This window comes from Dendrobates tinctorius, unplaced genomic scaffold (genome assembly GCF_039654945.1).
Source record: "Dendrobates tinctorius isolate UK_male_01 unplaced genomic scaffold, ASM3965494v1 ptg000028l, whole genome shotgun sequence".
NCBI classification, from domain to species: Eukaryota; Metazoa; Chordata; class Amphibia; order Anura; family Dendrobatidae; genus Dendrobates; species Dendrobates tinctorius.
The window spans coordinates 48530288-48556990 of NW_027361696.1; the positions used below are offsets into that span (position 1 = coordinate 48530288).

The window sequence follows — 26703 nt, forward strand, 5'->3', positions numbered from 1 at the left end:
TGCATGTAGCTGAAAAGTGGGGCCCTGGAGTTGGTTACTGGTGACCCCTAGGCACCACAGTCCGACACTGGATGTATGAGCAGTGCATTATAAGCTCAGTGTTATCAGTTTCTGAATATTGAGAGTTGGATATTTTTGCTTTCTAGGTAAGTTTTTCAAGTAGCCAAGTGATGTCTTGTTACTGTTCTTCTGAATGTTTTTCAGGTTATTCTCTTTCATGTATAAGTTGTACGGGCGCAGATCAAGCTCCATGTGTTGGCACTGCAGTCACATGTGCAGCCAATGAAGACATCTGCACCTCCATCTACACCGAAACCAAAAGTACGAGTTATGCATCTGGTATTAAACTGCTACGTGATTGATCACACAGCAGGCTAGTACTTCTAGTGGGAATATTCATGAGATACTTTCTCATTTTGTTCCCTATTTCTCTCTCTGGTCTCTCTAATCCATCTTTTTGCATTAAACTCAATTTAATGTAAATCTTTTTCTTGCTGCTCCTCTTCTCCTTTCATTTTTTTTAATTTATCTCTTTCCATCCCTTGTCCATTTCTAATTTTTTGCCATTTCTTTTTCTGCTAACTTTATCTTATCCATTCTTCCTTTTCAATTCCTTTTGCAATACTCCTAGGCTTCCTTTCTTTTTCTCCTAACTTTAATGAATCAATTTCCTTCCCAACTTCCCCATTTAATTTCCTTATTTTCTTTATATCCCTTCCCTATTATCTCTTAGCCTTCTCCCTTTCCTTTCCTTTTTTGTTTCATTTGCTTCCCTTTCTTAACTTTGCATTCCATCCTTATCAGTGTCTTCCCCTTCTTTTTCCTTCCCGTCTTTCATTTTCCTTCCTACCAGACCACGTTCTTAATTTTTCATCTGTATCCTACCGTTTTCTTACCTGTCCTTTCCTTTTTCCTTAATTTTGTCCTATTCCTTTCATTCCATATTTCTTTTTCATTCCCTTCTTTTCCCTTTTATTTTCCTTTCCATCCCTTCCTTATCATTCTCTTCCTGCCCTTCCCCTCCCCCTTTCCTTCCCTTTCTTTTTAATTTTCCCGTCTTCTCTCAGTCTCTTCTATCACTCTTAATTCTTTCTTCTGTTCTTTTTCTCTTATTTATTGAACTTTTTACAGCAAGTTGGAAGTTATAATTAGAAAATTAAAGATTTTTTTATTAATATAAAAAAACTTTTTTTTTTTTTTTTTTTATCTTTAGTGACCATGTTGGGACTAACAACTTACTCCCATGTGAGAGGATGTGGACAGTCATCCGACTGCAATATTCCGAAGAGTCTGAGTAATCAGTTTATTTCCATAGATCTAAATACTCTCTGCTGCCAAACTGATGAATGTACCCCGACTATACCAATAGGTATTTTACCCAAAATTATTATTCCAATACTAGTATTAACTTTATACGATACAATTTAACAGATATTTTGTATTTTTATAGTCAATGTTTAAATAAAACAGATGGCTCATCTCAATATTTTCACTCTCTTTTCAGCATTTTCTGAAAAAAATGATAAAAATGGTCTCGCCTGCCCTTCTTGTTTTACAATAACATCTTCAACATGTAAACCAGACAGCCAAATTCAATGCTCTGGAAATGAAAACCGCTGCACTTCTTACTCAATCAGCACTGCCACTGGTAAGTACGAAGAAAAGTAATACCTGCACTTTCTATAAACAGCAAATCCAGTGGTCATATGTGGCATTAAAACTAAAATTCAACAGAGTCCATTACTCTGCTTTATGTGATGAAAAGAAGACATCCCAAAAGCACATATTCATCATTGGGTAAGGAACTAGAGTCTGGTGTCAATCCATAAGGTAATAATACTGCAACATCAAGTGAAAGAGTAAGCCAAATAACATACACATGGCAAAAGGAAAAATTGGAGTAACCACAAACCACCAATAAAGTTAAAACAAAATATTTATTAAAATAATTTCATTAAAAATAGTTATCAAGGGGCGCGTGACTATGTAGCCGAGGAAGGAGGACGCACGCTGTAGGAGATCCCGATCATCCTGCTTGTATCCTGTATCTGACGCCTTGCTACCGTGACATACCCGGCGGCGTTCGGTGCCTCTGGATACCGGGACTCCCCCTGGACCCCCGTGGGAAGACACAGGAGAGCTCTGGTGAGCTGGCAGCTGGAGAGGCCGGAGAGGCCGGGACAGGCGGCGGGGCATGCATAAGGTGGCGGCGGCCATCTTAGACGCGTGCTCTATCAGTGAGAGCGGCGACGTCCATCTTCCATCGCTGTAGCATTACCGGGCGGTGATCTGCATCCTGAGGAATTGAGGGGATACGCGGTGAGTGCCCTGGAAAAATTGGGCCCTGTGTTGCCCCCCCTCCTATTGATAGACTCACTTGCCTGTTGGCGCCATTACTGTGGGGACTTCTGCTTCTCCCACCGCTGCTGTCTCTGTGGGTTCTGCAGATCTCTCCCCCCCTCGGTCACAAGAAGCCTTACTGATATAATACCAGGCATCGCCCTCACTGATTTATGTGACCCCCTCTGCATGGAAGCTGCTCCCGGGCCATAATCATTAAACTTTGCCCCTGCTGTGCTTATAATTGGAAGGGAAGAAACCCCGGAGTATACACCTCTAGTTATCCTGGTGTGTCGCACCGCTATTGATCATGAATTGATCTAAAGGATTGGCAGCAGCAGAAAAATTAAAAGAGTTTGCCTGATCCGACCCCTCTGAAAATGCACGGTCTCTCAGAAATAACCCTTCACAAGCTCAGCGTAAAAATCGTCCCTTTGGGGGTGAGGAAGAGAATGAGCAGGAAGAACTGACCCTTAAACAAGCATCTGAACAGTTGATGCAGTTCATCTCCCTAGCTAGGACATCCCTGACTGGGAAAATAGAGGACGTCTACACTGAGGTGGGAAGACTTCGTCAAAATATGCAGGCCATGAGGGGACACATTCCAGAAGTGGAGACAAGAGTGTCCCAGATAGAGGACACCATCACACCTATGGAGACCAAGTTAACAAAGATGGCGGGCTCTATGAACGCTTGGAAGAAGAAGGCGGACGATCTGGAGAACAGAATGCGTCGAAATAATATCCGTGTCATCGGTCTGCCGGAATGCTCAGAAGGTCAGCATCCTGAGCAGTTTCTGGAGGGCTGGCTCAAGGCCTCTCTGGGGGATGAATTCTCCTCAGTATTCACTGTTGAAAGGGCTCATATGGTTCCTACAAAACCCCTTCCTCCGGGAGCCCCACTTAGACCTTTTCTGGCATGCCTCCTCAACTGTAAAGACAGAAATACCATTCTGCGTCTCACACGGCAAAAAACTCCCATCAAGTTCGACAATCTGTGATCTCGATCTTTCTGGATTTTTCCATGGAACTTCAGATGCAGCAAGCACAATTCATCGAAATCAAGAAGCCGCTCAGGGAGAGGAACATTATGTATTCAAAGATTTATCCGGCCCGGCTCCGGGTTGTCCATAGGGGTACCTCCGTGTTTTTCACGGATCCAGCGGAGGCGACTGAGTGGCTGCGGTCCCATAAGGGATCCCCTGCAAAGGAATCCTAATGTGCCTACTGTTAACCTGAATCCCTCAACTAAAGGCCTAATTGGGGCTTTCTCAGCTGGTTTCCAGTTACCAACAATACCGGACACTGAGTTCAGTGATGGTATCCCCTTGTTTGCTTTTTGATAGGGGCGTGGGACTTTGCTCCTATGTTGTTAGGTTCTTATTCTGCTTTCTTTTTAGTTTTAAGTGTTATTTAGTTAAAAGTCGCAGCCAACGGCCGTCCTGTTATCTATGTGATGTCTCTAAATTTTCCTCGGGCACTAATATGCATCTTATCCAGATAAGCTAAAATGGGTTCTGAATTAATATGCATGACCTGGAATGTGAGGGGTATTAAAACTCCCCAAAAGAAAATTAAGGTGTTCTCACAGATTAGGCAATATCACCCTCACATTGTGGCCTTGGTTGAGACACACCTGACCAGAGACACAGCTCGGTGTGTGCAAAAACCATGGGTGCAATGGTTTATTCATGTATTTCATACCAGCTATTCAAGGGGAGTTTCACTACTAATACATAAGGACTAAAAACATATGTGACATGCACAAGTGTGAACAAGTCGGTCAGACAATGCTCACACCACCCAATGGCTGAAACACAAGAAAACACAAAATGACAAATTTGCAAAAAATACTCTGCAGTAAAAAACATGACAGTAATCAGCAAGTGCTGTATAATGAATACAGGGTATTTAGTCGATACGTTTTTTGCAAAAAATGTATACCAAGCCACTTCACCACGTCACGACTTACTGTCATGTTTTTTACTGCAGAGTATTTTTTGCAAATTTGTCATTTTGTGTTTTCTTGTGTTTAATACATAAGGACGTTAGGTGGGAGGCCATGGAGGCCCGGAGGGATCCTGAGGGGTGTTTCGTATTTGTGCATGCACTAATTAACTCTAGGAAGTATGTTATTTTGTGTGTTTATAACCCCCCCAGCTAATATGCCAATTCTCCAGAAGGCGTTGAGTTTTGCCCTGAACTATCCAGATGCAGACGTCATCTGCATGGGGAATTTTAATCTGGTCATGAATAATTGTCTTGATAAATTGAGTTTGGCCCCCCCGCCGGCTACATCCCAACTGTCACAGTTCATGGAAGGTAGCGGATGGCTGGATCTATGGAGAACGCGCCACCCCGAGACAAGGGAGAATACTTGCAATTCATCAACTAAGCGCTCCTTGTCATGCATAGATTAATATCTTCGGATCCAGCGGTCGGGCAATGTGGGTGGATAATATTGAACAAGGCAGTAAGGGGATTTCAGATCATAGTCTGGTCATTCTTAAACTTAAATACAGACCGCTAAATAACAGGATGGTATGGAAATTGAACCCTTTCTGTCTAAGTTGGTGGAATCGCCAGACTGAACGATTGATCAGTTGCACTGCTTCATCTCATCCCACCCTGAATCCCAGAACATTAACTTATTTTGAGATGCCCTTAAGGCATATCTGAGGGGTTGCTTATCCTCTACGATTTCTTACATCAAGCGGGTGACATCAAGGGAGGATGATTTGATGAAGCAATGTTTGAAAGATTCAGAGGTCACTTACATATCTGACCAGACTAGTGGCAATAGGGTGGAGTGGTTGACTGCTCAAAGATTATATACTCAACGCATAGACACTAAATCCAAGCATACACTATTTTTTGCCCGTCAATCCTATTTTGAGCTGGGGAATCAGGCAAGTAAATTTTTGGCCTATTTGGTGCGTTAACATAATACAACTAATACAATATTACAGATTCTCAAATCAGATGGTACTTTGGTATCCTCGACTGAAGAAATACTGAGCTGTTTTCATGATTATTATAGATCATTGTACAACTCTAAAAAAGACGTTGATAGCCAGGGGTGTCTAGACTACCTGTCAGATATAACATTTCCCACATTAAGTCCTTCCCAGCGGGCCTTTATGGATGCTGAATTCACTTTGGAGGAGATAGAGAACGTCATAAAGGACATGGCCTCTGGGAGGGCCCCTGGACCGGATGGGTTTCCCATCAAATTGTACAGGAAATACCGGGAGATATTAGTGCAACTTTTACTGATGGTGTTTCGGGGATTTGGTAGGGGGGACCTATGCTGGAGTCCTTCTTCGAGGCTAATATAATAGTGCTTAAAAAGGAAGGGAAGGATCCTTTAGACTGTGGCTCTTATCTCCCCATATCATTAGTGAATGTGGACTATAAGATTTTTACGAAAACTTTGGCCACCAGGTTGAACTCAATCATACTGGAACTTATACACCCTGACCAAACCGGCTTTATGCCTGGTAAGAGCACTTCCATCAATATTAGATGAGTCCAGTCGGTGGTCCAATATAGCTCTCTGGTGCCAGACAATAAATGGGCATTGGCATCGTTGGATGCGGCCAAGGCTTTTTCTCCCTTGAGTGGCCCTTCCCCCATGAATGTTTACAGAAATCTGGAGTTGGTGACAGGTTTCTAAAATGGGTTAATATATTACATATGAAGCACAAAGTCCGTGTCATTGTAAATAATTCTATATCTGAGTCCTTTTCACTACATAGGGGAACCCATCAAGGGTGTCCCCTTTCCCCAGCCCTTTTTGCTCTTGCGATCGAGGCATTGGCAATTCACATAAGATCCTCCCCTAATATTGTGGGCATAGAAATAGCGGATCGGATAGACACCATAGGCTTATATGCTGATGATATGGTGATATTTATGGATAGAGCGGAGGAAACACTGACAAGAGTGATTTCCACTATAAATAAATTCAGTAAATATTCCGGCTTGTATATATATATATAAATTGGGAGAAATCTGCCCTGATACCTCTCTCCCATGCCATGACTTGAGACTCTGTCCTCATTGCCCATTGTATCCAGTTATAAATATCTGGGTGTTCATATTTCTCAGAGCAGCACGTTTGATTTGCCGCTTAACATACACCCGTTGCTAGAGATGTTTAAAGGTAAATTCACAATTTGGAGTAAACTCCCGCTGTCTGTAGCTGGACGCATTAACTTAATTAAAATTATATTACTCGCTAACCTCAGCTATTCTCTTCAACACAGTGCTGTGGTGGTGCCTAGGTCCTTCTTTGCAAATTTGAACTCCCAAATTACGTCTTTTATATGGGGGAAAACCAGGCCCAAACTCAAGCTGTCCACCCTGCAAAGACCTAATAAGGGGGGGCAGCATTACTGGACTTTTTTCTGCATTATCTGGCTGGACAGGCCAGAGCTATAAGTAACTAGATGCCTGGTAATTATGTCCCTAACTCTGAGTGTCACCTGCTTCATGCCACACGTGCTAATTGCCCACTGGGCTTTCTGGAGTTGGAAAAAATAAATGTTCCTCGTTTGTTGCCCCTGCTTCGTCTGGAGCGATCGATGTGGAAACAGATTAAGAGGGTGATTGGATTTGGGGACATTATAGCTGAAATGCCCTTAAGGAATAATGGTTATTTTCCGGAATTGCTTGAACACCCATCCGCCGAATTCTGGACTCAACACAATGTATCCACGATAGGTGATTTGCATAACCATGGAACCCGATTGTCTTTTGAACAATTACAGGTTAAATGTGATGTCCCGAGATCCCAATATTTCCGATATTTGCAATTAAGGTCAGCCTTTCTGTCACACATGAGATGTGTGGGTGTAGACAATACTATTTCATCTCTACACTTGATAGGAATCCTTAAATCGCAGGGTCCCCAGGGTCTCATCTCCTCTCTGTATACATACATGCTGTCAGTAGGGGCAGAATCTGCCATAAATTCGGTTAGAGGGAAATGGGAAAGACTCATCCCTGATATACAGGGAGAGGAGTGGGATGAAATTCTCGAGTCACCAATTAGGGTGTCTCTGTCTATTAATAACAGAATGATACAACTATATATTATAAACCAATCATATCTGACTCCGACTCGACTCTTTAAGATGGGCCGATTCCAATCATCGGAATGTTTAAGATGTCATTCATTAGATGCAGACTTTATTCACATGATCTGGCAGTGCCCTATTATTGCACAATATTGGAAGGAGGTGACATCATTATTAACTTCCCTGGTACAAGTTCCTGTTCCCCTTGAGCCACTGGTTTGTTTGGGGTATGGGATCACTATGCTGGGATTTTTTTTACGGGAGACGCTATTTATGGCACGAAAGGTACTGGCACTGAGGTGGATGAGAGGCTCATGTCCCTCCCTTAGGATCTGGATTGGTTTGGTGAACTCGATCATCCCATATGAGCGCACGCTGTATCGAAACAGAGGATGCCCGGGTAAATTTGAGAAGCTCTGGGACAGGTGGAATTCCTCTCATCTTACTCTGTAGAGTGGAGACGTTGCATGATAAATAGCTGATTGTGTGCATCAAAGTCTGCATTCCAAAACGTCACTACTTCCCTTCCGAGCCCCGACGTGTACCCATACAGTAGTTTTCTCCCACATATGAGGTATCAGCATACTCGGGACAAATTGGACAACAACTTTTGGGGTCCAATTTCTCCTGTTACCCTTGGGAAAATAAAAAAATTGGAGACTAATTGATCATGTTTGTGGAAAAAATCCAATTTTTTTATTTTCATGCCTGTGCATTATAAACTTCTGTGAAGCCCTTGGGGGTTCAAAGTGCTCACCACACATCTAGATAAGTTCCTTAGGGGGTCTAGTTTCCAAAATGGGGTCATTTTCATTTGTTGGGGGTTTCCACTGTTTAGGTACATTAGGGGCTCTCCAAAGGCAACATGACACCCGCAGACCATTCCATCAAAGTCTGCATTCCAAAATGTCACTACTTCCCTTCCGAGCCCCGACGTGTGCCCATACAGTAGTTTTCTCCCACATATGAGGTATCAGCGTACTCAGGACAAATTGGACAACAACTTTTGGGGTCCAGTTTCTCCTGTTACCCTTGGGGAAATAAAAAAATGGGGACTAAAAGATGATCTTTGTTGAAAAAATACGATATTTTTATTTTCACGCCCGGTCATTATAAACTTCTGTGAAGCACTGGGGGGTTCAAAGTGCTCACCACACATCTAGATAAGTTCCTTAGGGGGTCTAGTTTCCAAAATGGGGTCACTTGTGCGGGGTTTCCACTGTTTAGGTACATCAGGGGCTCTCCAAAAGCAACATGACACCCGCAGACCATTCCATCAAAGTCTGCATTCCAAAACGTCACTACTTCCCTTCTGAGACCTGACGTGTGCCCATACAGTAGTTTTCTCCCACATATGAGGTATCAGCGTACTCAGGACAAATTGGACAACAGCTTTTGGGGTCCAATTTCTCCTTGTACCCTTGGGAAAATGAAAAAATTGGTGACTAAAAGATCATGTTTGTGGAAAAAATACGATTTTTTTATTTTCACGCCCGGGCGTTATGAACTTCTGTGAAGCACTGGAGGGTTCAAAGTGCTCACTACACATCTAGATAAGTTCCTTGGGGGGTCTGGTTTCCAAAATGGTGTCATTTGTGGGGGGTTTCTACTGTTTTGGTACATCAGGGGCTTTCCAAACGCGACATGGTGTCCGATCTCAATTCCAGCCAAAAAACGTCAAATGGCGCTGCTTCCCTTCCGGGCTCTGCCATGCGCCCAAATAGTGGTTTACCCCCACATGTGGGGTATCAGCGCACTCAAGACAAATTGCACAATATCTTTTAGGTCCTGTTACCCTTGGAAAAATAAGAATTGAGGGTGAAAAGATCATTTTTGTGGAAAAAATATGATTTTTTAATTGTACGGCTGTATGTTATAAACTTCTGTGAAGCCCTTGGGGGTTCAAAGTTCTCACCACACATCTAGATAAGTTCCTTGGGGGGTCTAGTTTCCAAAATGGTGTCATTTGTGGGGGGTTTCCACTGTTTTGGTACATCAGGGGTTTTCCAATCGCAACATGGTGTCCGATCTCAATTCCAGCCAAAAACGTCAAATGGCGCTGCTTCCCTTCCGAGCTCTGCCATGCACCCAAATAGTCATTTACACCCACATATGGGGTATCAGCGTACTCAGGACAAATTGCACAATAACTTTTAGGGACCTGTTACCCTTGAAAAAATAAAAATTGGGGGTGAAAAGATCATTTTTGTGGAAAAAATATGATTTTTTAATTGTACCGCTGTACGTTATAAACTTCTGTGAAGCCCTTGTGGGTTCAAAGTTCTCACCACATATCTAGATAAGTTCCTTGGGGGGTCTAGTTTCCAAAATGGGGTCACTTGGGGGAGTTTCCACTGTTTAGGTACATCAGGGGCTCTCCAAACGCGACATGGCGTCTGATCTGAATTCCAGCCAATTTTGCATTGAAAAAGTCAAACGGCGCTCCTTCCCTGCTGAGGTCTGCCATGCGCCGAAACAGTGGTTCCCCCCACATTTCAGGTATCAGCGTACTCAGGACAAATTGCACAATAACTTTTGCAGTCCAATTTCTCCTGTTACCCTTGGTAAAATAAAAAAATTGAACCTGAAGTATTTTTTTTAGTGAAAAAAAGTAAAATGTTCATTTTTTTTTTAAATATTCAAAGAATTCCTGTGACGCACCTAAAGGGTTAATAAACTTCTTGAATGTGGTTTTGAGCACCTTAAGGGGTGCAGTTTTTAGAATGGTGTCACTTTTGGGTATTTTCTATCATATAGACCCCTCAAAGTGGCTTCAAATGTGATGTGGTCCGTAAAAATAAAATGGTGTTGCAAAAATGAGAAATCGCTGGTCAATTTTTAACCCTTATAACTTCCTAACAAAAAAAAATTTTGGTTTCAAAATTGTGCTGATGTAAAGTAAACATGTGGAAAATGTTACTTATCAAGTTTTTTGTGTGCTGTATCTCTGTGATTTAAGGGCATAAAAATTCAAAGTTGGAAAATTGCGAAATTTTCAAAATTTTCTCCAAATTTCCATTTTTTTCACAAATAAACGCAAGTTATTTGAATGAAATTTTACCACTAACATGAAGTACAATATGTCACGAGAAAACAATGTCAGAATCACCGGGAATCATGGAAGCGTTTCAGAGTTATTACCTCATAAAGGGACAATGGTCAGAATTGTAAAAATTGGCCTGGTCATTAACGTGCAAACCACCCTTGGGGCTTAAGGGGTTAAATTAGGAGTTTATCGAGTCAGTGACCTGCCATTCAAAAACAGGAGTCAGATGAAGTATCAGAGCACCAAGATAACATTCTACCCACAGTCCCACTCAGATACATGAATATATCATAATAAGTAAACTTCACACAATGATGACACAAAATCCACAAAACAGATTTCGGCAGCACAGATTTAATTTGAATCAGTATTATAGAACCATGTTTGTACTTTACTTACTAAAATCCTGCTGACAGGTTCTCCTTAAAGAAATTCATAAGCATGAAATGTAAATACTAAATTTCTTTGTTCTTTCTTTTTAGACCCTCAAGAACCAATCTTCGCCATGACAGGATGTGCCACCGAAAACATGTGCTCAAACTATGATGGCCATGCTACCACAGGCACCACTGGGCAAATGAAGATAAGCATTGAATGCAGGAATGCCATGGTGAGTCCTAAGTATGGTTGGTCCTTCTAGTAACATTGTACCATTCAGCAATAGTCACTCAGTACCTACAGCTGCTGCCCTTAGAGCGAACTTGCCAACTCTCCTCAAACATCTGGTAGATTCACAGAAAAATTGTAGATCACCAGGACTTACTAAATCATTGGCAAATCTCCCAGGCACCACCTAACTCCCCTTCTTATAAACTACCAAGAAAAATCATTTCCAGAATGTGTCCCGTGCCTGATGTCATGTGCTTAGTCATTAGACAGAGGGCATGGCATCTATTTCAGCTAAGAAGAAGCCTAGGAGGGTTTTTGCAAGTGCGCAAAAGATCAAAACATCATGATATCATGATGTGCACTGTGTCCTTGTGTGTGCATGCGCAGAATCATCCGGGGCTTCATTAGAGCTGCAAGTCATAGCTCTGTGTGAGAGGCCAGAGGAGTTCAGCCTGAGCGGTGAGGATAAGAAAATGCAACTGGAAGGGTGATGGTGAGGAGCAGAGGGGCAAGAGAAGTGAGTGGTAAGATGAGTACAAGTATTTTTTTTTTATTTTGCTTTTTGATAGCCCTTTATGGTTCAGAAAAATGGCAGACAACGACCATCATTTTGCCGGCTCCACACAAAGGCAAATTACAAAGATTCTCTAATTTGGCAAATGCTGATTTTTGTAAAATTTGAGTAGCATTCAATTCCACTCAGATTTAACAATAGTCAGGCCAAGATTTATGGTCATAAAAAGGTATAAATATGTGAGTGCCTTACACTGGATGGAGATCGGCATTCAGATATACCATATATTCTCTAGTATAAGCCAACCTGAGTATAAGCTAATTGTATCACAAAAAAACTGGGAAAATGTATTGACTCAAGTATAAACCAGATATGCATTGTCCTATCATCCCTATCCTGGTATGCATGGCCCCCTCATCCCCATCCTGTTATGCATGTCTCCTCATCCCTATCCTGGTATGCATGGCCCCCTCATCCCCATCCTGGTCTACATGGCTCCTCTTATCCCTATCCTGGTATGCATGGCCTCCTCATCCCTATTCTGGTATGTGTGGCTCTTCATCCCTATCATTTTATGCATGGCTCTTCATCCCTATCCTGTTATGCACGGCACCCTCATCCCCATCCTTGTATGCATAGCTCCTCATTCCTATCCTGGTATGCATTGTCCCCTCATCCCAATCCTGGTACAGTTAGGTCCATATATATTTGGAAAGAGACAACATTTTTCTAATTTTGGTTCTAGACATTACCACAATGAATTTTAAACAAAACAATTCAGATGCAGTTGAAGTTCAGACTTTCAGCTTTCATTTGAGGGTATCCACATTAAAATTGGATGAAGGGTTTAGGAGTTTCAGCTCCTTAACATGTGCCACCCTGTTTTTAAAGGGACCAAAAGTAATTGGACAATTGACTCCAAGGCTATTTCATGGACAGGTGTGGGCAATCCCTTCATTATGTTATTCTCAATTAAGCAGATAAAAGGCCTGGAGTTGATTTGAGGTGTGGTGCTTGCATTTGGAAGGCTTTGCTGTTAAGAAACATGCGGTCAAAGGAGCTCTCCATGCAGGTGAAACAAGCCATCCTTAAGCTGCAAAAACAGAAAAAACCCATCCGAGAAATTGCTACAACATTAGGAGTGGCAAAATCTACAGTTTGGTACATCCTGAGAAAGAAAGAAAGCACTGGTGAACTCATCAATGCAAAAAGACCTGGGCGCCCACGGAAGACAACAGTGGTGGATGATCGCAGAATAGTCTCCATGTTGAAGAGAAACCCTTTCACAATAGCCAACCAAGTGAACAACACTCTCCAGAAGGTAGCTGTAACAATATCCAAATCTACCATAAAGAGAAGACTGCATGAAAGTAAATACAGAGGGTTCACTGCATGGTGCAAGCCACTCATAAGCATCAAGAATCAGAAGGCTAGACTGGACTTTGCTGAAAAACATCTAGAAAAGCCACCATAATTCTGGAAGAACATTCTTTGGACATGAAACCAAGATCAACCTCTACCGGAATGATGGAAAGAGAAAAGTATGGCGAAGGCGTGGTACAGCTCATGATCCAAAGCATACCACATCATCTGTAAAACACGGCGGAAGCAGTGTGATGGCTTGGGCATGCATGGCTGCCAGTGGCACTGGGTCACTAGTGTTTATTGATGATGTGACACAGGACAGAAGCAGCCAAATGAATTCTGAGGTATTCAGAGCCATACTGTGTGCTCAGATCCAGCCAAATGCAGGCAAACTGATTGGTCGTCGTTTCTTACTACAGATGGACCATGACCCAGAACATAAAGCCAAAGCAACTCAGGAGTTTATTAAAGCAAAGAAGTGGAATATTGTTGAATGGCCAAGTCAGTCTCCTGATCTCAACCCAATTGAGCATGCATTTCACTTGTTAAAGACTAAACTTCAGACAGAAAACCACCGCAGTGAAGGCCTGGCAGAGCATCAAAAAGGAGGAAACACAGCATCTGGTGATGTCCATGAGTTCAAGACTTCAGGCAGTCATTGCCAACAAAGGGTTTTCAACCAAGTACTAGAAATGAACATTTTATTTACAATTATTTAATCTGTCCAATTACTTTTGGTCCCTTTAAAAACAGGGTGGCACATGTTAAGGAGCTGAAACTCCTAAACCCTTCATGCAATTTTAATGTGGATACCCTCAAATGAAAGCTGAAAGTCTGAACTTCAACTGCATCTGAATTGCTTTGTTTAAAATTCATTGTAGTAATGTCTAGAACCAAAATTAGAAAAATGTTGTCTCTGTCCAAATATATATTGACCTAACTGTATACATGATTCCTCATCCCTATCCTGGTAGGCATGGCTCCTCATCCCCATCCTGGTGTGCATGGCCTCCTCATCCCTATCCTTGTATGCATGGTCTCCTCATACCCATCCTGGTCTGCATGGCTCCTCATCCCTATCCTGGTCTGCATGGCTCCTCATCCCTATCCTGGTCTGCATTGCTTCTTATCCCCATCCTAGTTTGCATTGGTTCTCATCCCTATCCTGGTCTGCATGGCTTCTTATCCCTATCCATGTTTGCATGGCTCTTCATCCCTATCCTTCTATCCTTACATGCATAGCTTTTCATCCCTATCCTGGTCTGCATGGCTCCTCATCCCTATCCTGGTCTGCATTGCTTCTTATCCCCATCCTAGTTTGCATTGGTTCTCATCCCTATCCTGGTCTGCATGGCTTCTTTTCCCTATCCATGTTTGCATGGCTCTTCATCCCTATCCTTCTATCCTTACATGCATAGCTTTTCATCCCTATCCTTGTATGCATGGCTCCTCATACCTCTCGTTTTATGCATGGCCCCCATCAAAAAACAGCAAAAATAAAACCATCCTACGTACCATCTCTCAGCTCCTTCACAGCATCTTGTTCTGGTGCTAGCAGCTGATTTATGCTTGTAAACAGCACGTGGCAGGGATGTCATGCGCTGCTTACAAGCAGAGGACAGCGGCCTGAATACTCACTGCTTCCCATGCTGGAACTATGTGCATGAAGGGCAGTGAGTATTCATTGCTATTTAGTAGCACGCACAGTGTCAGCCGCAGCCACCGGCTTCCTGCAGAGGCCGGGCAATCATGTGAGTGGAGAGAAGTGAATATTCATTTCTCTTAGGCTGTGTGCACACGCTGTGGATTAGGTGTGGATTCATCCGCGCGGATTTTGTAAAATCCGCAGGTCAAAATACCTGCGGTTTTACCTGCGGATTGCTCTGCGGTTTTGCCCTGCGGTTTTTCATCTCCTCAATGGAGGAGATGGCAAACCGCAGGAGAATCCGCAGAAAGAATTGACATGTCAATTCTTTCTGCGGATTGAAAACCGCAGATAATCCACGTGGAAAATTCCGCACCATCTGCATTGCGTTTTTTGATTCCCATAGGGAATCATGGTACTGTACACCGCAGCAAAAACTGCTGCGGGTCCGCAGCAAAATCCGCAGCATTTGCACACAGCCTTAAGTAGCCGGCACATGTGATCGCCCGGCCTCTGCAGGAAGCCGGTGACTGTGACTATAGTGCCTGCTATTACAGAGAAATGAATATTCACTAACAGCGCAGCAGTCAGCTTCTGCCTCTCGTGATCCACTGCTCTGCCGCTTCCCCTCCATCTTCTGGGACCCTTACTCTATTCAACTGTGCTGAAAAACTCAACTTATACTCAAGTATATATGGTAATTCATTTATTGACGTATACTGCTTTTGGAACAGGCCACGAGAGGTCATGAGTTCTCCTTCAATGGAAGTCTTCAAACAGAGGCTGGGCAGGCATCTGTCTGATGAGATGGTTAGTGAATTCTGTGCTGCATTGAGCAGAGAGATGAACACAATGACCCTTGGGGTCCCTTCCAACTCTAACATTCTATAATTCTATGATTCTCCACTTTTTGTGTTCCTTTTCTATATAAATATAAACCCATTAGTTTTAGGGGGATTTTTTGTAATTGGCATTCTATAGTTATTATTCATTATAACAGATCCTCCTTTATTCAGTAAATTCAATTCTGCTCTATTACTATTTGTCACTAAACACAATTTATTTAAGTCTTCTTAGTCTTCAGATATATTATTTTACACTGCAACAAATTTTATGATTACAACACCAATCGTGACCACATGGTATGCTGTAGAGCATGCTAAGTTATGGTACACCCTGTGGTCAGATATGGTACTGCAAGTAAATTAAAATTAGGCAATGCTAAATGCTAAAAATGCACCAAGTGTTTTTATTCTGGATGTAGATCCTGTTTATCAGCACTTAGAATCAGGAGGGCAGATTAGTTCATGCATTATGGTTGTACAGTCTCTTTAACCTCTCCCATTTCTCCATTGGACTTACTTAGAATATGTTTATATGACTAATAAACTATGAAATAAAAATTTACAAGGCTTCCATATATTAAAGTTGCTATTTCAAATATAAATAATTGAAATAATTTAGATGTTTTTGCTATTTTTCCACTTAAAGGAATTTTTGGATCCAATGTCAGAAAAGTTTTTTCCCTATAATTTCCTTATTTTTATTACTGGAGGCAGTGGCTCAAAATCACATATATCACGTACAATAGTCTCATTGTAATTCTTCATGCCTAAGGAAACATTGATTCCCTCTGGAATTACTAATGCGTAACCCCAAAAAATGATGAACTCAGCAGTGAACCAACAAGTTTTTCAAGAGCTCAAAGAACATATAAATGTGGGAGAGCTGTGTTTGTCATCTAACAATTTCTTTGAACATAATTAACTAAGATAAATTGAAAGTAAATCAATTGCTATACCGAGATGTAACTTTTAACAGAAATTTCATAACTTTTAATGTTAGGGATTTAGTTGTGGCAAATTGGGCATTAAACTTTATCTTTTGTACCTTATAAATAACTTATAAATATGTTATGCTAGAAATAGGCCCGATGCTATCGCGTCGGAAGTACGGTGAAATTAACATATGTGTACTGTATGTTTAATGGTGCTGACAGGAGCAGCGGACATATCTCACACTGTTTGCGCTTTCCAACATATCTGTTTTATATCATCCCTCCGCATTTTTGTATTGTATGTGTTGGGTCATATGACCTATTTCACCCCTTGCGCACTGTCTTCCTTATTATGTGCTGTATCTTGTATCTGGTGTCATAGACGTCACCGCTATTCCCCACGCAGGCGCAGTAACAGCCACGTCGTTAACGCACATGCACTGGTAGAGCGAGCAGTTGTGGCTGTTATTGCGCATGCGCCGGAATAGCGGTGACATGAATGTCACTTGCGCAGTTACTGCCACAAACTGCGCCTGAGCAAGTGACATACCCGTCACATGCATAGTAACAACGTGGCTGTTACTGTGCCAGCATGGGAATAGCAGAGACGTGTATGTCACTTGTGCAGGCGCCTTTCATGCCCTTGCGGCCATGAACTGCGCCTGCGCAAGTGACACTGCCGCGGTGCCTTTTGGGATTCAGGGACAGCGGCCGGAAGTCCCAACTGGCGATTATATATGTAGATGGATGATAATTAAATAATTATAAAATAGCATATTTATTAATATATTAAATAAAATGTAAAATAAATGTATGATTGAACTATTATTATATAGATAATAATAGTTATTTAAATGTAATAATAGTAATAAAAATTATTATTATTGTTGTTAATAGTAGTAGTATATATTTTAAAATTATTATAATATAAATAATAGTCAAAAATAAATGTATGATCAAACTACTATTATGCAGATAATAATAATAATTTGGCCATTAAACTGTTATTATGTAGCTTGCAATTCCTTCAGTTAATGGTTAATGTTCCAGTGCATAAAAAAAGAATCAATGGGGGTGTGGTTTGCAGGGGAACGGGAGCAGACCTGTTTACAAGGAGCTCCTGCTGTTCCCCTATTTAAGCTTGGAAAAGCATACTTGAAAGCGGAACTATTGACTTAAATACTTGCTAGAAGATGCCTGGAATGAAGAAGGACAAAGAAATCCCAGATCCAGTGAAGAGAAATTTTATTTATGGACTTAAAAACTCTCTCAGGAGATCTTAGGTAGGCCTCCCTTCCCCTAAGGCTAGACAATTGAAGCCGCGGCTTGGAGTTACCGTGCTCTACCAGGAGACGGGGAAGATGACTCATGAAGTTCAGGAGACTTCCAGTGCTGAAGGCGCAAAGAAGATTATGCAGATAGCGGCCCCTGCACCTGAAGAAACAAGTCAGCAGCAGCGTCGGGAGAATGCAGGGCGCTGCACAGCAAGGAGTCAGCGGGATATAGAAAAATCTTCCCCGTGGTCGGCGCCGGTTCAGAGCCTGGGTAAGCCCAATGCTGGGCGGGAAGTAGCAAGGAGACCGGGGAGACCAGCGGGACCTGCGACTAGTCCAGGGAACATGGCGGTGCCGGTAGGAGGAGGAAGACGCCAGCATGGATCAGCGCTCTTCCAGACGGGACTTGGAGAAAGCAGTGGTGACATGTCGGGCAGCTGCGGGAGCGGCTGGAGGTTCGGGAGACGCGGCGGTGAAGATGTCAGCGGCTGTGGAGGAGGTCAAATGTTCAACAGGAGCAGCGGTGAGTCTGTCGGAGGCTGCGGGAGCGACCAGAGATCCAGGAGAGGCGGTGGAGAATCTATCAGCGGCCGCTGGTGCGGTCAGGAATCCGAAGGAAGCGGCGGTGACATCGGCGGCTGCGGGAGCAGCCAGGGGTCCGGGAGAGGAGGCGGCGGTTAATGTATCAGCGGCTGCAGAGGAAGTCGGATATACAGGGGAGGCTGCGGTGAGTCTATCGGTGGCTGGGGGAGCTGCGGGGAGTCCAGAGGAGGCAGCGGTATCTCCTTCAGCGGCTGCGGGAGCAGCCAGAAGGCAGGAGAAAGGAGCGGTAAATTCAAAAATGGATGTGGGAACGGCTTGGTGCATGGGTGAGGAAGCGGCGCTTTCTTCAATGGCTGGGAAGCCGGTAAAAGTAGCGGCAAATTTAAAAGTGGCTGCAGGAGCAGCTGGGAACATAAGGGAAGCAACGGTCGTCTCTTTAGTGGCTGCAGGAGCAGTCAGAGGATCAGGAGGAGTGGTGCTTAATTCAAAAGTGGCTGTAAGAGCAGATGGGAATATACAGAAAGAGATAATTATTTCTTCAGCGGCTGCAGGAGTAGCCGGCAACTTGGTGGACACGGCGAGGGACTCATTGGTTACTATGTAGTGTCGGTGGTGGGGTGCCGAGCTGGGGGGGTGGTCCTACTTTTATACCGCGCAGAGATGACAACAGAGACACGATGGAGGCAGATTCTGGGTGCAACAGGTCCAAGTTTATTTCTTCACTTGCCGTCCGACTGACGGCACACCTCGCGGCCCTCCGTTTCCAGAGCCGCTTCTCACACCGTACACTGGAGACGTATCTGCACACACCGTCCCCTCCTTTACTGTCGACGCTCCTGACAGTTCCGTCACTGTGGCCGCCTTAGGCCCATTAACCAACAGCGCTTCTACTGCTCAGTCGTCGTGTCACATACGATGTCTTACACCCAGTACCTCGTCTCAACTGCGGTCCTTTCCTGTCAGGACCACCCCTCTGACGTCCTCTCTCCTCAGTCCCCCTGGTCTGGATTCTCCTCAGAGTGCACAGACTGTCGTAGTCCTCCTGTCACTTGAGCTCCCCCTGGGGACTGGAACTTTCTGGAACCCTCCCTCAGTATTTATAACTCCCCCGGTTCCTTGAAACTGTCACTCTAACTGTCACCACGCCCCCCATGACCAACGGTTTCTAAAGCCCTAAGCTGCTGTAAAGTCCTTTGCTCACACTCCACCCTGCCATCTAATGGTCATCCCAAGGTACTGCACGTCCACTACACTTTCCTACTTGTTTCCCCACTGTAATCACTGACTCCTACCTACACTGTGCAACCCTATCTTTCTTCACTCTGACTAGTCCGTCCGTCCGTCAGGTCACCTTCCCTACAACTACAGGGGAAAACATAAGCTGGAGGGACATAGAATTGAGTAGCTCAGCAGCAGGTACAGGTTTCACTAAAATTTTAACTGACGCAGGAGTAGAACTGGCAGCGAAGATAAGAGCAATCACAGGGCCAGCAGGATTAGGAGCAGATGGGAGACAGTTTCATATATCGACAGATACTTTGGGATTGTCGGGAACAGATGGGAGTCGGGGAGACATGGCAGGGTACATAACGGATGAGGAAGGAGTAGACAGGGGTCTGGGAGATGAAGATACAGATCCTTCAGTGACAACTGGAATTAGTTGGAAGCCTGGGGAAACTGTGGTGCGTATAAGTGAGGCGACAGCTATAGGGGAAAGCTTGAAACTAGCAGGGTCAATGGAGATGGGAAGCAACATTGTAATAAAACAGAGACTACGTGGGGGAGATAATGTTAAACAGAGTGGGGAAGAACTAAATTTTTTTAATAATACAAGGCTGGGTATAGGGGATAATTTCCATCTATATGAAAATGCAGGGTTGGGGGAAGAAAATCAACATAATCATAATGCAACCTCAATACGGCATAACCCCTGCAGGCCCTTATCACCCAACTTAGCTATGGATAGCAGACTCAGACATGACGCACCAACGTTTGTTCCAGGGAAAATAGGGGAGGACTATTACAGGCCAGGGGAAGGAGAGAAGACAAAAGGATATGATTCTGATTTCTATAATTTCAGTAATAATATAAACGGCTTGTCAGACCATACATACAATTCAATTAATTCATTGGAAGACTTGCGTAGTATAGATTCTGGGGATTTTTTGGATGGGGGGACATCTGAATCTGGGAGTGATGATTCGTCTGCTGACATGGAGTCTGAGAGATACAATTCCTCGGACTCCTATTCAGAGGACGGGGGAGATGGATGCTCTGACTTTGATATTGAAAAAAAAGTTAGTAATACTTGCAACAAGGAAAATTATAATACCCCCACTACTTCATTAATTGACATAATACCTGCTACTGATAGACATCCTGCAGATGACTTTATACTTAAAATGTTTAAAGCTTTGATTAAGTCTGTAGAAATAATATGGGGAAATCACATCACAGATAAAAATTTAGAAGTAATGTCTAATTCGAATACTGAAATGTTAGACTCTAAGCTAATGATAACATCAGAGGCTTCTATTAAAAGACTTTTCCAAAAGACGCTGTCTTTTCTCCTGGAAGACTTCCATCTTAATCCTACTAAATCCTCAGCCATCTCTCCTCACAATGCTGTAATGGATAAACCTTCTTATTCAGAATCTGGACATTCATGTATTGAAGAATCTAAGTGTTTATCTACAGTTACAAATTCCCTGAAAAAAATGCAAAAGGATATAGATTCTTTTAGAGACAATTTGGCCTCATATGAGGACTTTAAAAGAAGAAATAATATTAAAATAAGAGGGATCCCCGAGAAAGTTCCGTCATTTCAATTAAAAAGTTACATCTCGTCAATGATCCAACAAATCCTTCCTCATGCTGAAGATAAAAATCTGGATGAAAAAGCTTTCAGAATCCGCAGACCTCCCTCCCTACCACCTGACGTTGCCAGAGACATCATTGTGACACTTTATCCCAATTGGATTAGAAACGCGCTCCTAAATATTACAAAGGAACCATCATTTGCTTCATCCTCATATAGACATTTATCTTTCTACAAAGATCTCTCTAAGGACACTTGGCGGAAAAGAAAATCATTTTATACTATAACAAAGGAACTACGCCGTGCTGATATCTCCTACAACTGGATTCAACATTCTTCTCGATAGGTTAAATTTGCCGCAAAAATGACTGTCATCCCTTCACCGGAGGAAGGCATTGATTTTTTGAGAAACATTGGAATATTATCACCGGAAGATGTACCTGAATGCTCCAGACGTTCTAAAGCTGACCCTAATCCTACGTGAAAGTATCTAAAGACTGTAAGGTTTTAGATGATAGTGGCGGTCTTGTCCTCCCTTTTTCATATATCTGAATATTACTAGGATTTGGTCTTTATGCTTACGTTATTATTTTCTTTCTTTGCTCCAGGGTAAATTATCTGAGTATATTATATTTTGATAGATTAATGTTTAGTAGGGGTAAAAAATAACAGTATCCCACTTTGTAGTTTTGGATTGAACCATTTTTTCTTGCCTCCAAACTGGTTTTAGTACCACTTCTAGTGGTACGGACGGGACGGGTAACCATACATGTATAGCTACTAATTTTTTTTTTGTGTTTTGTTTCGGTATATGTATTAAGCTTAATACTAGAAAGGTTTATAAATACCGTAATATTATGTGATAGTCTATTTATAATGGAAGGTGATAAACAGTGAAAATTCTAGTTTAGAAATAGACATGAAAATAATTTTAGGGAAGTTGATACATGCTACTAATAAGTACATTACCTTTAATAATGACATAATTTTGCTACTTTTTGCATGTCTGCCTGTCTATCCCCCATCTGGGGGTCTCCCTGTCTTCACAGGGGGATTTCTTTCCTATTCCTAACCCTTCCCTTCCTACCTTCCTTTCCTGTTAAAATTTTAAAATTTAATAAAAATTATTGGAAAATAAAAAAAGAATCAATGTTGTACAATCCAAAATCTGGGGGAGGGGCAAATGAAAACCAAAACTAATATAATGTAGACAGTAATAATAATAATATAACATGTATTTATAAATATGATAAATAGATAGTAATGAAATACTGTATATACTCGAGTATAAGCCATGGGCATGGAAAGAGGTGAATATTCATTCTCTTAAGTAGTGGCACACGTGACCGCCTGGCGGCTGACACTGTGTGCACTACTTAATACTCACTGCCCTCCATGCACATAGTTCTGGCGTGGAGAGTGGTGAGTATTCTGGCAGCTGTGCTCTGCTTGTGAGCAGCACATGATGTCCCTGCCATTCGCTGTTTACAAGGTAAGTGTAAAGGTTAATTTTTTATGCTTTTTGATGGGGGCCAATCATAACAGGATAAGGATGGGGTCATGCATACAAGGATAGGGATGGAGCCATGCATCCAAGGATAGGGATGGAGCTATGCATACAAGGATAGGGATGAAGCCATACATTCAAGGATAGTGATGGAGACATGCATACAAGGATAGGGATGAAGCCATACATTCAAGGATAGTGATGGAGACATGCATACAAGGATAGGGATGAAGCCATACATTCAAGGATAGTGATGGAGACATGCATACAAGGATAGGGATGAAGCCATACATTCAAGGATAGTGATGGAGCCATGCATACAAGGATAGAGATGGAGCCATGCATTCAAGGATAGGGTTGGGGCCATGCATATATGGATAGGGATGGAGCCATGCATTCAAGGATAAGGATGGGGCCATGCATACAAGGATGGAGATGGGGCCATGCATACATGTATGGGGATTGAGCCATGCATACAAGGATAGGGATGGGGGCCAATCATATCGGGATAGAGATGAGGAGCTCATGCATACCAGGATGGGGATGAAGAGGCATTGCATACCAGGCTTATACTTGAGTTTTCCCAGTTTTTTAGGTAAAATTAGGCGCCTCGGCTTATACTCGGGTCGACTTATACTCGAGTTTATACGGTAATCATAAAATGGCATATTTATTAATGCATGAAAATTGAAGTATAACTTAACTATTATATATATATATATATATATATATATATATTATTAAAATAATAATAAAATATAATTATTATTGTTATTATTATTAGTAGTTGTAATATAATAGAAATATAGATAATTATAATATAAATAATTGTGAAAAAATAATATATAATAATAATGTAACAGAACTATAAATATAATATAATGTATACTAAAAAGAAAATTACTCTGATATAAAATAATGATATGAATTTTAATCTAAACATAGCATAACGATGTAATTGAAATATTTGTATATAATTGATAATAATATAAAATAATGTAAATGTAAATAATAATGTAAAACATTAAATAGTATTAATATAATTTAACAACAAGATAGAAATAAATATAATCATAATATGATGTAAATAATACTATGAAACAAATATAATCTAAAATAGAGATAATATTATTAATAATCTAATACAAAACTATGTGATCAAGCTATCATATAGTCAGTTTAAATGGAAATCCATAGTTCTGCATAGGAGCTGAGTGCATAATGATCGTATGCATGAAAGTTTCCTAGTCTTATTTTAGATGTACTGGAACAATAAAACTGGTTATAAAGGTGAAAATACTCTTTAAGGCTGTGTGCCCACGTAGCGATTTTTAAGCGTTTTTGCCGCGATTTTTGGCGCGAAAACGCTGCGAAAACATTTAAAAATCGTGCACAGAACGCCCCCCATGCATTCCTATGGCATTCCGTACATGCTGTGCTAATGCTGCGCTTTTTTCCGCGGCGGAATCGCATCACGGAAAAAATCGCAGCATGATCATTCTTTTGTGCGGAATCGCAAAGAATTGCCGCGATTCCGCACCCATAGGAAAGCATGAGATTCGCTTACTTCCCGCATGTGGCTATGCCCACCATGCGGGAAGTTAAGCGTCTCATGTGCGGTTGGTACCCACGGTGTGGAGGAGAGGAGACTGTCCTCCAGGCCCTGGGTACCATACCCCTGTAAAAAAAAGAATAAAAAATAAAAAATCGGGGTATATTTACCTTCCGATGTCCCGCGCTGCATTCCCGGCCTAGCGTTCCCAGTAATGCCTTGCGGCAAGGCCCTGTAATGACGTAGTCTCGCGTGACTCTAGCGGTCTCGCGAGATCGCTATAGCAACGCGAGACTACGTCATCACAGGTCTCGCAAGGCATTACTGGGAACGCTGTGGCCCGGGAATGCAGCGCGGGACGCCGGAAGGTAAATATACCCCGATTTTTTAATTTTTTTTAGCATTTTAACATTCTATCTTTTACTATTGATGCCGCATAGGCAGCCTCAATAGTAAAAACCTGCTCACACTTGTCAAACACTATGTTTGACGAGTGTGACCAACCTGTCAATCACTTTCCAAGCGATGCTTCAAATCGCTTGGAAAGTGCTTGAATATCGCACGCGAAAATCACGGCAAAATCGCGATCATAATCGCAGTAAAATCGCACGGAAAAAAAAGCGCGATTTCTGGGAAGGAGTCCGGTTTTTAGTGAGCGTTTTAAAACGCTACGTGGGCACATAGCCTCAAAGAACTCGGTTTGTACATAACCTTATTGAAAATCATCGATATACAGTGGGGCAAAAAAGTATTTAGTCAGTCAGCAATAGTGCAAGTTCCACCACTTAAAAAGATGAGAGGCGTCTGTAATTTACATCATAGGTAGACCTCAACTATGGGAGACAAACTGAGAAAAAAAAATCCAGAAAATCACATTGTCTGTTTTTTTTTCATTTTATTTGCATATTATGGTGGAAAATAAGTATTTGGTCAGAAAAAAAATTTCATCTCAATACTTTGTGATATATCCTTTGTTGGCAATGACAGAGGTCAAACGTTTTCTGAAAGTCTTCACAAGGTTGCCACACACTGTTGTTGGTATGTTGGCCCATTCCTCCATGCAGATCTCCTCTAGAGCAGTGATGTTTTTGGCTTTTCGCTTGGCAACACGGACTTTCAACTCCCTCCAAAGGTTTTCTATAGGGTTGAGATCTGGAGACTGGCTAGGCCACTCCAGGACCTTGAAATGCTTCTTACGAAGCCACTCCTTCGTTGCCCTGGCGGTGTGCTTTGGATCATTGTCATGTTGAAAGACCCAGCCACGTTTCATCTTTAATGCCCTTGCTGATGGAAGGAGGTTTGCACTCAAAATCTCACGATACATGGCCCCATTCATTCTTTCATGTACCCGGATCAGTCGTCCTGGCCCCTTTGCAGAGAAACAGCCCCAAAGCTTTACAGTAGGTATGGTGTTTGATGGATGCAACTCAGTATTCTTTTTCCTCCAAACACGACAAGTTGTGTTTCTACCAAACAGTTCCAGTTTGGTTTCATCAGACCATAGGACATTCTCCCAAAACTCCTCTGGATCATCCAAATGCTCTCTAGCAAACTTCAGACGGGCCCGGACATGTACAGGCTTAAGCAGTGGGACACGTCTGGCACTGCAGGATCTGAGTCCATGGTGGCGTAGTGTGCTACTTATGGTAGGCCTTGTTACATTGGTCCCAGCTCTCTGCAGTTCATTCACTAGGTCCCCCCGCGTGGTTCTGGGATTTTTGCTCACCGTTCTTGTGATCATTCTGACCCCACGGGGTGGGATTTTGCGTGGAGCACCAGATCGAGGGAGATTATCAGTGGTCTTGTATGTCTTCCATTTTCTAATTATTGCTCCCACAGTTGATTTCTTCACTCCAAGCTGGTTGGCTATTGCAGATTCAGTCTTCCCAGCCTGGTGCAGGGCTACAATTTTGTTTCTGGTGTCCTTTGACAGCTCTTTGGTCTTCACCATAGTGGAGTTTGGAGTCAGACTGTTTGAGGGTGTGCACAGGTGTCTTTTTATACTGATAACAAGTTTAAACAGGTGCCATTACTACAGGTAATGAGTGGAGGAAAGAGGAGACTCTTAAAGAAGAAGTTACAGGTCTGTGAGAGCCAGAAATCTTGATTGCTTGTTTCTGACCAAATACTTATTTTCCACCATAATATGCAAATAAAATGAAAAAAAAACAGACAATGTGATTTTCTGGATTTTTTTTTCTCAGTTTGTCTCCCATAGTTGAGGTCTACATATGATGTAAATTACAGACACCTCTCATCTTTTTAAGTGGTGGAACTTGCACTATTGCTGACTGACTAAATACTTTTTTGCCCCACTGTATATCACAATATCTAAAAATATTGTCAAATGACAAACCCAGCTCTGCTACAGCCACATTTTTTCCATCTGTTTCCAATTAGTTAATGAGAATACGTTGCTTTCTGGAAATTACTGTATTATTTTTGTCTTTTTACAGAACTACGAGGGCAACAATTGAAGACCTGAGGGAAAGATAATGAAAATCTTCACATATATGTTTCAAATTTTAAATGCAATATTATTTTGAAGAAAATAATTTTTTGTTTGATTAGATTAATTTTTTACTTTTCCTGATTTATTATTTGTAATTCTTCCATTCATTTAATACTGTAAT

The 26703-nt window shown here is 42.1% G+C and overlaps 1 protein-coding gene and 1 long non-coding RNA gene across 2 annotated transcripts in view; one reads left to right on the plus strand and one right to left on the minus strand.

Annotated features, from left to right (window-relative positions):
* LOC141084918 (uncharacterized) overlaps positions 1-14519 on the minus strand; it is a 32679-nt gene extending 18160 nt beyond the window's left edge. Inside the window, exon 1 of the long non-coding RNA XR_012231169.1 lies at positions 14470-14519. This is a non-coding gene — a long non-coding RNA (uncharacterized lncRNA). The remainder of the gene's footprint in view (positions 1-14469) is intronic.
* On the plus strand, positions 171-26568 carry LOC141084917 (phospholipase A2 inhibitor and Ly6/PLAUR domain-containing protein-like). The gene is made up of 5 exons (XM_073569864.1): positions 171-321; positions 1214-1369; positions 1505-1648; positions 10949-11076; positions 26527-26568. Exons 1-5 carry the CDS (start codon positions 171-173, stop codon positions 26545-26547), a joined length of 600 nt encoding a protein of 199 aa, XP_073425965.1. The 3' UTR covers positions 26548-26568.
* The last annotated feature ends 135 nt before the right edge of the window (positions 26569-26703 follow it).